General features: G+C 32.9%; 1 protein-coding gene across 1 annotated transcript; it reads left to right on the forward strand.

The window, feature by feature from the left end:
- Positions 1–6,095: 6,095 nt before the first annotated feature.
- Positions 6,096–8,215, forward strand: LOC131611157 (pectate lyase-like). Its single transcript, XM_058883257.1, has 3 exons — positions 6,096–6,475; positions 6,742–7,435; positions 7,665–8,215. The coding sequence occupies exons 1-3, from the start codon at positions 6,291–6,293 to the stop codon at positions 8,130–8,132; spliced, it is 1,347 nt and encodes a 448-aa protein (XP_058739240.1). The 5' UTR covers positions 6,096–6,290; the 3' UTR covers positions 8,133–8,215.
- The last annotated feature ends 9,291 nt before the right edge of the window (positions 8,216–17,506 follow it).

The following is a 17,506-nucleotide window of genomic DNA, read 5'->3' on the forward strand; positions in this document are numbered from 1 at the left end:
GAGACCTTTGTTACTAAAGTTTGTTTAATTGTATAAATGCATATATATTTGAAAGTGATAATATGTATTTTGTCTAATTTGATTTCTTATAATCTCAAAGCATTACTAATTCGATATTTATTTCATTTCATATTAAAAGTAATGTATGAAAATAAATTAAGATTCTATTTTAAAAAGACCGTTAGTTATCACTTAATCCTACTGGTGGTTATGTTGTAAGTTAGTTATAAAGTTAGACTGTTAGTTGAGGTTAATTGTTAGGACTAATGAACTAGCCTCTCATTTACGAACCAACGTATGTTGAACAAGCCGTGGTACACATGTATGCATCTGTTCTTTCTCTTGTTTGTAGTTACTAGCTAATTGATAATTGATTTCATATCATTTTAAATAATTGAGTTCTAGATTGGGTTTATTTTGATATTTGTTAGTAGTGGTGTATTTAACCGCATGGTGTGTGTGTTTAATTTTACAGTTACTTTGAAGTCTCTGGTTTCTACTTGTACAACGCTGATTCAAACCTACCCATCTCCCACATCAAGTCTAACTCCTGTATTTGGTTGCAAGTGGGTTGAAAATAATAGTGGCGTACGAATGGATAAGTCAGGATTTTTGCAAGTGGATCTCAATAGGGTAGGGTACAAAGATGAGCCTTTCATTCTAGCCTCTCAAGCTAAACAAGTGTTCTATGTCAATGATCCGACAAGTACGAAATGGTCTATAGTGCTTTTATCTAACAAAATAGTTGATGAAAAAATTGAAGATCAAGGTGATATTGGTGTTGGCATTGAATCTTGTACAAGAAACGATCAAAATGAGAATGAATCTTGTATTAGAAATGATCATAATGAGGGTATTTGGATCAATCCAACCGTCCGCATTGTTAAGAGACGCGTAGTACACAAACCTACCAAGAAAAGAAAGAGACGTTAGTGATAAAGGTAATAGTATACATAGTCGGACTAATTTGTTTTATTCAATTTGGTGCATATTCTCGTTTTGTACATAACTTTTGAACCATGTATCCGCTTGTTGACTTCTTTACATGTAACTATACTATTTTGACGATTCCGGAGCTGCTCATGCACTTATCTTTACATTTCGGGACTATTTTTTTATCGGTTTTGCTTCTGCCCGTAATCAAAAGTCGGGCTTAGGGTCTGAATTTCGGAAAACCGACTTTGTTTTTGAGTCCGTGGCGACGTTTTACCATAGCCATGTAAATTTCGTTCAATTCCGATAACTTTCTTTTTTACGCTTATTTTGATTTGTACCGATTTCGTTTCCGATTTACTTGTACATGCATGGTTTGACTTCCATTTGACTTGTATAGATTGTTAGCTTATTAATAGTGTACTAATGTGCTTTAGTTTGTTTGATACAGGTTCAATGGCTTCAGATAGAGATGCTCCACCTGAAAACCCACCTGAAAACTTACAAGAAAACTCACAAGAAAGAGTTGCTTCGGATACAAATGCTCCACCTGATACTGAAGCAAAAGAGGTTGCACGAGGCATCACTATTATGAGGAGTATCATACGACATAGAGACCAAGGATTAGTATACCGATTGGAATGGAATTCTGATAAACAACCAATTGGTCCTAATTCTGCAAAGTTGACAAGTTATATTGGTACACTTGTCCGTATGCATATTCCGGTCTCCATAGCTACCTGGAAATCGAAAACGAAAAATTTAGAATTGGAGGAGAAAAAACAAGCGATTTGGGAAGAGCTTCAGGTATATATCATATATGGTTAATTGTTGTTATTATCTTGACGATAAATTGTTTAAATTATTTATACTAACACACTATGCGTACGTTTTTTTGCAGAGGACTTTTGAGATACCAGATGAACGTAAAAGCTACATACTTAGTTTGGCCGGCAAGAGATATAGAGGGTGGAAAAGTTTTTTGACAAACACCTATCTTAAGGATAAAGATGGAAAATTTCTTGAAAATGCACCGGGACGGCCAACAAAGTATGCGACCTTCATTGATGAAGCAGATTGGGCTGAGTTTGTAAAGCAAAGAGATGAAGCTTTTCAGAAAAAGAGTGCCACGAATAGGGAGAGAGCATCCAAACCCGCGTATCCATACAAAAAAGGGCGTTTGGGATATGCACGCTTAGAGGATAAAATTGTAAGTAAATAGAAATTCGATTTAATTAATTGTCTACATGTGCATGTTTTAATTGACGATTTTATCGTTTGTGTCAATGCATAGTTGGAGGAGACTAAAAGTGAGGAAGCTTCACTTCCTGTACATGTGTTGTGGAAGGAAGCTCGTGTGGGCAAGAATCACGCTGTCGATCCCGATGTTCAGAGAGTTTATACTGAATGTGTAAGTATAATACTATGTCTTTAATTAAATCAAATGTTTTTTAATATACAAATGACTTTTTATCTCCACTAATAATTATTTAAATGTAAATGAATTACAGGAGACCTTGTCGCAATCGGCATCCACCGGTGAGGAGAGCGTACTTAGTAGAGTACTAGATGCTCCCGAGTATCCCGGTCGGGTGAGGGGTAAGGGTCATGGTGTGACTCCAACCTCTTTTTACAAGAGTCCTAGGAGAAGAAATCCTTCAAATGAAGAAGTGTTGCAAAAGTTGGCGGAATTGCAAGCACAAGTCTCTGAATTGCAAAGAGATAAAGAGGCGTATATGAGAGAAAAATGCAACACTTCATCGGTGAAAGAAACTAGTGATAAGGCTAGTATCAACTATCAAAGGAAATTTCCCGAGGTAATTATAATTTTTTTTCCTTTTAAATTGTTCTATTTTATTAATGATAATGACTTTATATTTACTATTGGTTTAGGGCATTTCATCTTGCCAACTATACTTATCGGAACCGAATTATCGACTAGTTGGCAAGGGAAAAGTGCACAACACTTCGGGAGATTTACTTCACCACAGACCGCTCCCGGATGGACACCTGAAAGTATCGGTGGATGTTGTATTAGATCGTGATGCGATTCTACCGGTACCTGACATGGTCTCAGAGACGACATTGCTGCGAGATGCAATAGGATCGTTTGTTGCATGGCCCTCGGAGCTCATTACCATTAGTGATGAGGTAAATTGAAAACGATTATGAATCATTTAGTTTTCGAATGTCAATTCTAAACCGTTTATTAATTATGTTTTACATTTTATTTTTAGACTGCTCCTATAAAACCCGCAATTAAGGGTAAAGGGATTTTACAGGAGGAGGAGTCTGTTGCATCGCTAAAAGAGGTACATTTAAAGTGTTAATATATAATCTGAATCAAAATATGCATGATTTTATATTTTACCTAACTTATATGATTTTTAGGCATCCGCTCGGGAGTCACAACAAGTGACGCAGCAGGTTCGTAGTGTACCACCCAGTGGTCCTCCGAAGCAAGCGGCAAGAAAAGGCGGTGCTTTTGTGCCTCGATACCGGGCGACACTCGCAACAATGGTTGATATGTCCGATATGAAGGATGGTGCTTTACGGGAAATCGATATGGATGAAAGTGTCTTCGGTATTGAGTTCAAGTCACATATTACAATTGATGACTTGCAAGAGATTTTTAACCAAGATCAACTAGGCGTCAGTAATATGCATTCATACATCCGGTAATATTCACTCATCCGATATATTATTTAATTAGTCCCACAATATAATTTATTTACACTTTTCAATGAAAAGAATCTAATGTTTATTATGTTTTTATTTAAGGTTGTTGTATGACAGAGTGTTGCGCGGGACTGCATTGTCTAACAGATTCCGGTTCGTGTCTTCCGCCCATTGCAGCGGAATGGAAATTGTTTCGGATCCGGAATCTGTTAGACAGCACTTAGTCGATAGATTCATGTCCACCGGCAATACAGAATGTCTGCATCTTTGGGCGTATAATACCCGACCAGTAGGGTTAGTTTCTCATTCTTTATTCATCTAATCTCTGTTTCTTTAGTGTATAGCAATATTTTCATATAACCTATTGTTTTAATTTATAGAGCACACTGGTTGCTGCTTGCTATCAACCCGATAAGGGAAGTCGTGTATTATCTGAATTCGGTAAAGGGTGAATGGACCAATTATCCGGCCATGAAGGAAATCGTTGATTTGTAAGTAGGATCGTTCTAAATATATATTCGTGTATATTTATATATTTACTTATTTGTGGGATTGATCTAAACATATGCTTTTATATATTTGTTAATTAGATCAATACAAGTATTCCGTAGTCAACGGGACGTACAGGTATCCCGGACTAAATCAAACAACATCACCTGGATCGAAGTGCAGGTACATTACTTTTCACAAATTTGCTCATAATATTTATGCTACTTGGTAAAACAAGACAACTTATATAGAATCTTATTTGTTTTTCTATGTAGTGTCCGCTACAGCGTAACAGTTCAGACTGCGGATACTTTGTATTGAGGTTTATGAAAGAAATCATTCAGGCGAATCAATTAGAGATTCCTCCCACGGTATAAAGTTATAACTTAAGATAATTTCATATAATTTATTACATTTACCTAAATATATTATTCATATTATGTTTTTGTTTTATAGTACCTTGACGAATTCCGTGCTGCTGGGTACTCGAAGCTAAAGTTAGAAGAAATCAAAGAGGAATTGTGTCAATTTTATATTAAGCTATTTTTCATGCAGATTTGAACTATAATATTGTTGATTTTGTAATGATGTATATATATAATTTTGTAATGATGTATATATATAATTTTGGATATTATAATGGTATATATTAGTATATATATTGTCTTACTGATGGCTGAAATAATTTAGTCGAAAATATATTACAGGTCGAAAATATATTACAGGTCGAAAATATTACAGGTCGAAAACATTACAGGTCGACTGGGAGGATTAAATTATAGGCTGCACATAAAAATACCTCATTTAGCAACTACAGCGCTTCTTAAAAGCGCTCTTAAAGGTCCACATACTAGAGCGCTTCTTAGTAAAAGCGCTGGCAAAGACCAGTAAAAAAGCAAAAAAAATTAAAAAATTACGCAGCATACAAAAGCGCTTTTGGAAAGCGCTCTGGTAGGCCCCCCTATGAGAGCGCTTTTTCTGGAAAAAGCGCTCTCATAGGGGGGCCTACCAGAGCGCTTTCCAAAAGCGCTTTTGTATGCTGCGTAATTTTTTAATTTTTTTTGCTTTTTTACTGGTCTTTGCCAGCGCTTTTACTAAGAAGCGCTCTTAAAGGGGGGTCTACCAGAGCGCTTTTTCCAGGAAAGCGCTCTAATAGGGGGACCTACCAGAGCGCTTTTTCCAGGAAAGCGCTCTTAAAGGGGGGGTCTACCAGAGCGCTTTTAAAAGCGCTTTCGTAGCCTACGCCAGCGCTGGCTATGGCAGCGCTTTAAAGCGCTGTTAAAGGCCAAAAAAAGCGCTGTGAAAGCTGTTCCGTGTTGTAGTGGTTAGTCGTCACAAGAAGTAACTATTTTATCACTTATCATAATTATTTATAAGGATAGACTTATCAATTTTTTGTTTTTGTTTTCCAATACATTTATATCACAATTTACCTTCAATAAAGACACACAACAATGTGTCATAAATTATCATAACTCAGAATACAACTACAAACTATATTGACAAGTGTTATACCATCTATATTGAAGCTCATATGAAGGCATATATTTGACTATGGTCTTTAAATCAACTTTAAGTTAACTTTTTTTAAACCAACTTGATTTTTTTTGTTTGTGTGTGTATATGTAATGGTGTAGATTTTATATCAATATACTAATAAAAAAAAAAAATTAGCTCATGAAAAATTCAATTGATATATGACATGGATTGAACGTAGCAAATCTTTTTTATATATATAAAAACGAGAGCTTTAAAAGTATGGCCAAAATTGGAAAATTTTGACCAATTACCACCAACTTGGACAATATTTAACATACTAATTTTATTTGTATAAGATCCTTTTCTTAAGCTAGATTGAATGGATATAAAATAGTCTTACAAAACACAACGGTTATCCACTCAATTTTCTCCTAAATATAGAACCACAATTTTCACATCTTCAATCTTTTCAACCATTATTTAAAGCCTTCAAGTTTCTTAAAAAAAACACTCACACACCCAAGCAATATGCTGCCTACACACTAAACATTTCTTGGTTTAATTGGCATTGGTGCTAAGGAGGTCATTTAATTGAAAGATTAATCCTAAGACCTTAGCAATCCTTGCCAGAAAAACCAAGAAAAATATCATATAAACTTTTGCAAAACCAACAATAAAAAGCAAATTAAAATATAAACATTGTAATAAAAATGGCAAGTAAAATTGCCATTATTTTCTTGGTTTTTGCTATTGCTATTCCATGCTTTGAAGCTGGTATAGCTGAGTTTGATGATTATCTTAAAGCACAAGCTGATTTAGCTCGTGATATTGCTCTTAAGTCTTATATTCCTAATCCAGAAAATATTACAACCGAGATCAATCTACATGTCCATAGGTAATTTACTATAACTCGTCTCTTGTTATATGATCAAATATATTATAAATTTATTCATATTTAATATCATATTTGAGTTGCGTACAATGACTATCTTGACCTTCTAAATGTATGTATCTCGGTTGTCTGATCAAGATTGAACAATCTTTATAAATTTTAAATTTGGATCGTTCAATCTTGACAAAACGACCGATCAAAATGTGTATAGTTTTTGTGAATTTGGAGAATTGATGAATCTGACAAATGATTGATTGAATTGTATTTAGGGCTATGGAAGAGTCAATGGCGGAGGAATATTCAAATAGCACAAGGAGGGAACTAAATCAAGGAGGACATAAACGCCGAGGTGGTAAAGAACAACCTTGCATGGCCTCTAATCCAATTGACCGTTGTTGGAGGTGTAACAAGGATTGGGCCAAAGATCGTCAAAAGTTAGCCAAATGTGGTAAAGGTTTCGGTAGAAAGGCCGTAGGAGGACTTGGTGGAAGGTTCTATGTTGTCACAGATCCTTCCGACAATGATATGGTTAACCCAAAACCTGGCACTCTCCGTTTTGGGGCCGTTCAAAAGGGACCACTTTGGATTATTTTTGCACATAGCATGGTCATTAGATTGAATCAAGAGTTGATGGTTTCATCCGACAAGACAATCGACGGTCGTGGTGCTGAAGTTCATATTAGGGATGGTGCTGGAATTACAATGCAATTCGTTAACAATGTCATTATTCATGGTCTTCACCTAAAGAACATTAAGGCTAAGAATGGCGGTATGATTAGAGATGCTTTTGATCATGTTGGACTAAGAACAAGGAGCGATGGCGATGCCCTCTCCGTCTTTGGTTCATCAAACATCTGGATTGATCATATTTCTCTATCCGAATGTGAGGATGGTCTTATTGATGTTATTCAAGGCTCTACCGCAATTACCATCTCAAATTGCCATATGACAAAACATAATGATGTAAGTACAACCAAAATGTTTCATGGTCGATCATTTTTTTCTCAAACACCTGATTAATCACGTGCAAAACTGTGGTTAATTCAGTCAACTTATATAACTTATAGTACAAGTAACTATTTTTTTTCTCAGACACGTAATAATCACATACAAAACCGTGGTTAATTCAGTCGACTTATAACTTATGACACAAGTAACTAATTTATCAGACGAATGCATCTATATATTTCAGGTTATGTTGTTCGGAGCTAGTGATAAATACACCGAAGACAAGATTATGCAAATCACAGTTGCATTCAACCATTTTGGACAAGGATTAATCCAAAGAATGCCAAGATGCAGATGGGGATTTTTCCATGTCTTGAACAACGATTACACACATTGGATCATGTACGCAATTGGTGGAAGCTCCGGTCCAACAATTCTCAGTCAAGGAAACCGATTCATCGCTCCTAACAACAATGCTGCAAAGATAGTCACACATAGAGATTATGCAGCCGAAAGTGTTTGGTCGCAATGGCAATGGAGATCAGAAGGTGATATGTTCATGAATGGTGCAACATTTATTCAATCTGGTGCTCCTATTAAGAATCTCCCATTCAAGAAAGGGTATCTGATGAAACCAAGACATGGATCAGAAGCTAATAGGCTTACACGCTTTGCTGGGGCACTTAGTTGCAAGGTGGGTAGGCCTTGTTAGAAAAATATGTTAATTTAAGTACTCATTGGTGTGTACTTAAATTTATATGAAAAATATAATAAGAACATAATGATTATTAGGAATTTTAGTCTTTCTTTAGCTTTGATCTTACAAAAAAATAAGAAAGAAATTAAAAGGATATAAACATGTCTTTTAAAAAGAAAGAGAAAACTAAAATAATGAGTTCATCAAACTAAAAAAAATTCTCATATTTTACATCAACATTAATAGTGTAGCATTCTCTTTCAACCAAAGACAAATTATTAAAAATTTCAAAAATAAAAATCTATCAATTGATTTTGTACTTGTTGCCTCAACAACCTCAAGTGCTTTAGAGATCTCAGCCATCAATGCTACCATTTTTTTTAAAATTCAATTCTTGATTTTCTCTTTGGTATATAAACCACTACTAATCCAGATTTAGACTAAATTTTAATAGTGTTTTTTTTTTCTATTTATAAAAACCATTGTTTTATTTATTTATTTATACTAACACAATTTTTTCCTTAACATTAAAACTTATAAAGTAAAAAATTGTCATAGTATTTTTAAGATCAGAATTAATAGTAGCAGAAAATAGAAGCAATAAAGTAAATAACATAAATTAAAAGACAAGGGATAGAGAGATGACTCTAGAGAATTATATTGGTTTGGCCGAAGGTTGGTCTATTTTTAAGAGATCTTCTTGAGATTTGAATAATATTGAGATTTTACAGATTATGTCCACAAACTTTTGATATAAGTTAATCAAGAGATTTTACATTGGCTTATCCCCAACAAAAAGTGAGCTTCTCCATGAACTGAACTCACGAACCGAGTAGAGATTTTATTAGCTGATCTCAATAACAAGACATATCTTTTTTAGGATGCGTTCTATAACTAAACAGGGATTTTTAAATGGTTTATCTCAAGAAACAAACTCAATTCTTCAAGAGTATCACACTCTTGGTAATAAAAACAATGGAACGACACCATGCAACTCTTTCCTCGCAAGCAGTTTTCACTCACAAGGCACTAAGGCAATTTGGTGAAAATAAAATATTGAGAGAGAGAGAGAGAGGAGAGATAAATTGATAAGAATGATAGAAATCCCGAATAATGATTTAAAATGAAAAGATGAAACACCTCCTTTATATAGGAGAAGAATTAGCTAAAAAGGAAACGATTCATGAATCAATTAACTCAGCTAATTGATTAAATTCTAAGTCTAATCGATTAGGTACTTCAAATAATTGATTATTTGTGCCCAATATGAAAAGTTTGGATAGAGAGCTATTACCAATCATTAATAGATTGTCATAATTGATTTTTCTTTATCTAATCGATTAGCCTTAGGATCTAATCGATTAGGTAGTTAAAAAATTTCTTCTAATCAAGCTGACAGTTTCCTAACTAGTTATGGCTTAAGAATATTTTAACTTTTTGTTTTATAAAAATGAGGGTTTAGAAAATATTTTAAGTGTGTGTTAGTTGTCTTAGTAATTAAGAGTTTTTTTTAATTGGCAATGATATCAGAAATCGCACTAGGGGTGCAACTCTTACAACGAAAAAACTCTAAGAAGAGTTGAACTAATTCAAGAGTTACTCTCCTACTTTCACAAGACTCTGGTCACTCAGGCAGACACGACCAATCTAACTTTCACACTTTCTCTCTTTTAAAACTCCCAGGCTTTCAAATTCCTTTGTCAGATACACCGATCATATAGAAACTTCAATGGAACCATGAGTCTCCTACTTGATGAGGTTTGAGATGTATTAAAGTTAATTACCATAATCAAAGAGTTGGAAAGTTACCACCGACTTTAGTAATCATTGGTGTTTTCGTCATCAAAATGTAGGAAGGTTGTCATCATGATCATAAACTTCATACCGACAAACACATAGATCCACAATATGCACACAAGATATATTATGATAGTATTATGTTTATGTAACATAAAATGACTTTAAAATTTAGGATAAATGACCATTGATACTTCCTTTATAACTTTCAGTAAACCAAAAGAATTCGACACTAAATTAGCGGTGAGAAAAACTTATTGTTGTCTTTTTTAAATTAGGAATGATTCCTTTCAAGTTCCTGGGCGTAATGGTGGGTGACAGTCCGAGAAAGAGCGGCATGTGGAAGGATGTGGTCAAGAACGTTAGGAGTAGATTGCACAGCTGGAGTGGCCGTTTTCTGTCAATAGGAGGGAGGATGGTGCTTATCAATTCAGTGCTAAATGCTATCCCGTGGTACTCATTATCTTTCTATCGGGTGCCAAGAAAGGTAATAAAAAAGATAATTAACATTCAGAGGAGATTTTTGTGGAAGGGATTAGAAGGAGATAAAGGCATCAACTGGGTCAGCTGGAAAAACGTATGCAAAGCCAAAGAAGACGATGGCTTAGGAATCAGAAATATCGAAAATATGAACATTTCTCTTCTCATGAAGTGGAAATGGATAATTTTAACGGAAGAAAATTCGGTTTGGAAAGATATTCTGAAGTTTAGATATCACAATCCGGAGCTTAAAATTTTTGTGAACGACGACAAGATGTTGAACAAAAAAAGACTCTATATGGTGGCGTGATTTAATGTTGATAAACGACTGCAATGCATCCAGAGGTATCTCAACCTCTGATATTTTTATATGCACGGTAAAAAACGGAACCAAAACTTCATTTTGGTTTAGCAAATGGCTGGGAAATCAAGCTCTTTCCGAGGCTTTCCCGGAACTTTACGCGAAGGCAAATACCCCCTTTATGTTTGTTGCCGAAGTTGGCCATTGGGAGGATACGATCTGGTTCTGGGATATTAACGGCTGGTTCTGCACCAATGAAGAAGATGACGATATCCTGATCCAGACTCTGGAAGAATTGCTGTTCCCGTTCCAGCTAGTTCAGCACGTTGACGATGAGTTTGTCTGGGAAGAAAACATTGAAGAAGGTTTTACTGTCAAATATTGCGCAGGTGTGATTATGAAGCGCAATGCTGATCCAACAACCGGATTAGTTGAGACAAAGAAGCTGAACTTCAAGCTCCATCAAAGGTAAAAATTTTCGCGTGGAGAATGACTTTGGAGAGACTCCCAACGAGAGATCAACTTAAAAAGAGGAGGATTATAGAAGACGACTTGGACTATTGTTGCGTCTTTTGCTTTCGAGAAGAGGAGAATGTCAACCACTTCTTTGAATCGTGTCCCGTAATAAGGAAAATTTGGGAGAGAGTTGGTGTTTGGCTTGGTGACTCTTGTAGGCTATCTTATACGGATTTGTCGACTTTTATTGCGGTGCCGGAGAAAATTAAGGTTGTAGAAGAAATATTAACTATTGGAGTGATATGGTTAGCGTTAGTGTGGAATATTTGGATAACGAGAAATGCGATCCTTTTCAAAGGAAACATCTTCAACTTTGACGAATGCTATAGCGCTATTATATTAGCCTATTGGAAATGATTCCGCTTAGTTAACGTTTCTTATATTTCCTGTAATTTTCATTTTTGGAACGTTTTACCTCTCTCGTGTATAAAGAGGTAGGTTTTCTGTTTGTATCCTTCTTGTGATTAATACCATTACTTATTAAAAAAAATGAAACAATTTTGAAGATGAAGTTGAAACCTTTACCATCGGATCTCGAGTATAAATCCAATTATAAAAACTTTACCCCACCTATCACTGAAAAAAGGAAATAAAAAGGTAAAGAATACGAAAAATGGTTGGAAATCTCCAAAGAAATTGGATGCACTACTGAAGATACAAGTTGAAAGGAAACACCATTTTTGTTAAAGAAGAAAGAATGGTCAAGCTAATGACCTTAAAAGAGCGTTGCATGGGAGGCAACTCACATATTTTTTATTTTAATTTTATGTTTAAGTTTTCTTTCTTCTGTGTCTATAAATTTTTGAGCTTCTTTCTTCCTTTATGTGACTGTTTACATTGGGGATAATGTATTTTTAAAGCATGGGGTTTTCATTTATTTCTTGTTTTTAATTGTTTTAGATTATGTGTGTTCTATTTCATTTTGAATAAGACTATCAAATTTCCTTGGTTTTGAAATCATGTTAAATTTTGATGAATATGAATTTTGATTATTTGCATTCGCACGGTAAAAATGATATTTCCACGGGAAAGTGAAGCCTAAGGTTAGGAATATATTTAGCATTTGTTCTTATTCCAACACGTAGTACCTTCCAATTAGACATTGTTTTCACTTGAACTTGACTTGTAACCTCTGCTTCTACTAACTTTTTGATTGAAACATGATTAGCGTAGTTGGAATAATAAAAACTAATTTATGTTGTTTTTTTAGTTTTGTGTGTTTTAATCATGCAATTAAAAATAGAAAAAAAACATAAAGGTAGAAAAAGGAAACTATATTTACTAAGAACGATAACCCTTACCCGTTTAATCAACCCAAAAATTTGCAAGTTTAATAAATTTCGTGACTTTTAAGTAGTATAGCACACGAAAATCTTCCAAAAAACCAAATTTTGCAAGTTGAACAAACTTCGTGATCTTTACATAATACATAGCACACAAAAATCTTCCAAAAGACTAAATTTTACAAGTTTAACAAACTTCATGACATCTATGTAGTATAATACACAAAAATATTCCAAAATACCAATGTATGCAAGTTTAATGAACTTCGTGACATTTATGTAATATAGCACACGAAAATCTTCTAAAATATTAAAATTTGCAAGTTTAACGAACTTCGTGACTTTTATGTAGTATAGCACACGAAAATCTTCCAAAAGACCAAATTTTGAAGTTTAACAAACTTCGTGACTTTTATGTAGTATAGCACACGAAAATCTTCCAAAATACCAATGTATACAAGTTTAACAAACTTCGTGACTTTTATGTAATATAGCACAAGAAAATCTTCCAATTTTTTTTTGCAAGTTTAACGAACTTCGTGACTTTTTTATAGTGAAAATCTTCCAAAATATAAAAATTTGCAAGTTTAACAAACTTCGTGACTTTTATGTAGTGTTGCACACGAAAATCATCTGAAAGACCTAATTTTGCAAGTTCAACAAACTTCTTGACTTTTATGTAGTTTATCACACAAAAATCTTCCAAAAGACTAAATTTTACAAGTTTAACAAACTTCATGATTTTAATGTAGTATAGTAAACGAAAATCTTCCAAATTAACAATGTATGCAAGTTCAACGAACTTCGTGACTTTTATGTAGTAGCAATACCGATGTATGGAAGTTTTACGAACTTCGTAACTTTTATGTAGTATAGCATACGAAAACCTTCAAAAATACAAATGTATGCAATTTTAATGAACTTTGTGACTTTTATGTAGTATAGCACAGGAAAATCTTCCAAAAGACAAAATTTTGCAAGTTATACAAACTTCGTGACTTTTAAGTATTGTAGCACACATAATTTTTTCAAAAGACCAAATTTTGCAAGTTTAACAAACTTCTGTATTTTTATGTAGTATAGCAAACAAAAATCTTCCAATAGACTAAATGTTGCAAGTTTAATAAACTTCATGACTTTTATGTAGTATAGTACACGAAAATCTTCCAAAATACCAATGTATGCAAGTTTAAAGAACTTCTTGACTTTTATGTAGTATAGCACACGTGATTCTTCTAAAATAATAAAATTTGCAAGTTTAACGAACTTCGTGACTTTTATGTAGTATAGACCACGAAAATCTTTCAAAAGACCAAATTTTGCAATTTAACGAACTTCTTGACTATTGTGTGGTAAAGCACAGGGAAAACTTTGAAAATACCAAAATTTGCAAGTTTAACAAACTTTGTGACTTTTATAAAGTGTAGCACACGAAAATCTTTCGAAAGACCAAATTTTGCAAGTTTAACAAACTTCTTAAAATCTTCTAAAACACTAAATTTTGCAATTTTAACAAACTTCATTTTGTGTAGTAGCACACGAAATCTGCTAAAATATTAAAATTTTCATGTTTAACGATCTTCACAGGGAAAACTTTGAAAATACCAAAATTTGCTAGTTTAACAAACTTTGTGACTTTTATAAAGTGTAGCGCACGTAAATCTTCCGGAAGACCAAATTTTGCAAGTTTAACAAACTTCTTGAAATCTTTTAAAACACTAAATTTTGCAAGTTTAACAAACTTCATTTTATGTAGTAGCACACGAAATCTGCCAAAATATTAAAATTTTAATGTTTTATGAACTTCATGACTTTTATGTAGTATAGCACACAAAAATCTTCCAAAATAACAATGTATGCAAGTTTAATAAACTTCATGACTTTTATGTATTATAGTACACGAAAATCTTCCAAAATACCAATGTATGCAAGTTTAATAAACTTCGTGACTTTTATGTAGTATAGAACACGAAAATATTCCAAAAGACCAAATTTTGCAAGTTTACCAAAATTCGTGACTTTTATGTAGTATAGCACACAAAAATCTTCCAACTACCAATGTATACAAGTTTAACGAACTTCGTGACTTTTAAGTAGTATAGTACACGAAAATCTTCCAAAATACCAACGTATGCAAGTTTAATGAACTTCGTAAATGATATGTAGTATAGCACACGAAAATATTCTAAAATACACAAATTTGTTAGCACACGAAAATCTTTTGAAAATACAAAAATTGGCAAGTTTTACAAACTTCATGACTTTTATGTAGTGAAAATCTTCCAAAATATAAATTTTTTCAAGTTTAACAAATTTCGTGACTTTTATGTAGTATGGCACACAAAAATCTTTCAAAAGACCAAAATTTTAAAGTTTAACAAATTTTGTGACTTTTATGTAGTAGAGCATACAAAAATCTTCAAAAATACCAATGTATGCAAGTTTAACGAACTTCAAGACTTTTATGAAGTATAGCACACAAAAATCTTCAAAAATACCAATGTATGCAAGTTTAACGAACTTCGTGACTTTTATGTAGTATAGCATACGAAAATCTTCCAAAAGACTAAATTTTACAAGTTTAACAAACTTCATGACTTTAATGTAGTATAGTAAACGAAAATCTTCCAAAATAACAATGTATGCAAGTTCGAAGAACTTCGTGACTTTCATGTAGTAGCACACGGAAATCTGCCAAAGTATTAATATTTACAAGTTTAACGAACTTCGTGACTTTTACGTAGTATATAGCACACGAAAATCTTCCAAAAGATTAAATTTTGCTAGTTTAACAAACTTCATGACTTTTATGTAGTATAGTACACGAAAATCTTCCAAAATTCCAATGTATGCAAGTTTAATGAACTTCGTGATTTTCATGTAGTATAACACACGAAAATCTTCCAAAATAAAAAATATTGCAAGTTTAAAGAACTTCTTGACTTTTATGTAGTGAAAATCTTCCAAAATATAAAAATTTGCAAGTTTAAGAAACTTCTTGACTTTTATGTAGTGTTGCACACGAAAATCTTTCGAAAGACCAAATTTTGCAAGTTCAACAAACTTCTTGACGTTTATGTAGTATAGCACTGGAAAATCTTCCAAACTTCATGATTTTAATGTGGTATAGTAAACGAAAATCTTCCAAATTAACAATGTATGCAAGTTCAACGAACTTCGTGACTTTTATGTAGTAGCAATACCGATGTATGGAAGTTTAACGAACTTTGTAACTTTTATGTAGTATAGCATACATAAACCTTCAAAAATACCAATGTATGCAAGTTTAATGAACTTTGTGACTTTTATGTAGTATAGCACAGGAAAATCTTCCAAAAGACAAAATTTTGCAAGTTTTACAAACTTAGTGACTTTTAAGTATAGTAGCACACGAAAATCTTCCAAAAGACCAAATTTTACAAGTTTAAACAATTTCTGTACTTTTATGTAGTATAGCACACGAAAATCTTCCAAAAGACTAAATTTTGCAAGTTTAACAAACTTCGTGACTTTTATGTAGTATAGAACACGAAAATCTTACAAAATACCAATGTATGCAAGTTTAACGAATGTCATGACTTTTATTTAGTATAGCACACGTGATTCTTCCAAAATAATAAAATTTTCAAGTTTAACGAACTTCGTGACTTTTATGTAGTATAGAAAACGAAAATCTTCGGAAAGACCAAATTTTGCAATTTAACGAACTTCATGACTATTGTGTGGTAAAGCACAGGGAAAACTTTGAAAATACCAAAATTTGCAAGTTTAACAAACTTTGTGACTTTTATAAAGTGTAGCACACGAAAATCTTCCGAAAGACCAAATTTTGCAAGTTTAACAAACTTCTTAAAATCTTCTAAAACACTAAATTTTGCAAGTTTAACAAACTTCATTTTATATAGTAGCACACTAAAACACTAAATTTTGCAAGTTTAACAAACTTCATTTTATGTAGTAGCACACGAAATCTGCCAATATATTAAAATTTTAATTTTTAATGAACTTCATGACTTTTATGTAGTATAGCACACGAAAATCTTCCCTAAGACCAAAATTTGAAAGTTTAACAATCTTCGTGACTTTTACATAGTATATAGCACAGGAAAATCTTCCAAAAGACTAAATTTTGCTAGTTTAACAATTTTCATGACTTTTATGTATTATAGTACACGAAAATCTTCCAAAATACCAATGTATGCAAGTTTAATGAACTTCGTGACTTTTATGTAGTATAGCAGACGAAAATCTTCCAAAATATTAAAATTTGCAAGTTTAACAAAATTCGTGACTTCTATGTAGTATAGCACACGAAAATCTTACAAAACACCAAAATTTGAAAGTCTAACAAATTTCTTGACTTTCATGTAGTATAGCACACAAAAATCTTCATAAATACCAATGTATACAAGTTTAACGAACTTCGTGACTTTTATGTAGTACAGTACACGAAAATTTTCCAAAATACCAATGTTTGCAAGTTTAACGAACTTCGAAACTGTTATGTAGTATAGCACACGAAAATTTTCTAAAATACAAAAATTTACAAGTTTAACAAACTTCGTGCCTTTTATGTAGTGTAGCACATGAAAATCTTTCAAAATACAAAAATTTGCAAGTTTAACGAGCCTCATGACTTTTATGTAGTGAACATCTTCCAAAATACAAAAATTTTCAAGTTTAACAAATTTCGTGACTTTTATGTAATACGGCACACAAAAATCTTTCAAAAGACCAAAATTTTCAAGTTTAACAAATTTTGTGACAATTATGTAGTAGAGCATACAAAAATCTTCAAAAATACCAATGTATGCAAGTTTAACGAACTTCAAGACTTTTATGAAGTATAGCACACAAAAATCTTCAAAAATAACAATGTATGCAAGTTTAACGAACTTCGTGACTTTTATGTAGTATAGCATACGAAAATCTTCCAAAAGACTAAATTTTACAAGTTTAACAAACTTCATGACTTTAATGTAGTATAGTAAACGAAAATCTTCCAAAATAAC

This window comes from Vicia villosa, linkage group LG6 (genome assembly GCF_029867415.1).
Source record: "Vicia villosa cultivar HV-30 ecotype Madison, WI linkage group LG6, Vvil1.0, whole genome shotgun sequence".
Lineage (NCBI taxonomy): Eukaryota > Viridiplantae > Streptophyta > Magnoliopsida > Fabales > Fabaceae > Vicia > Vicia villosa.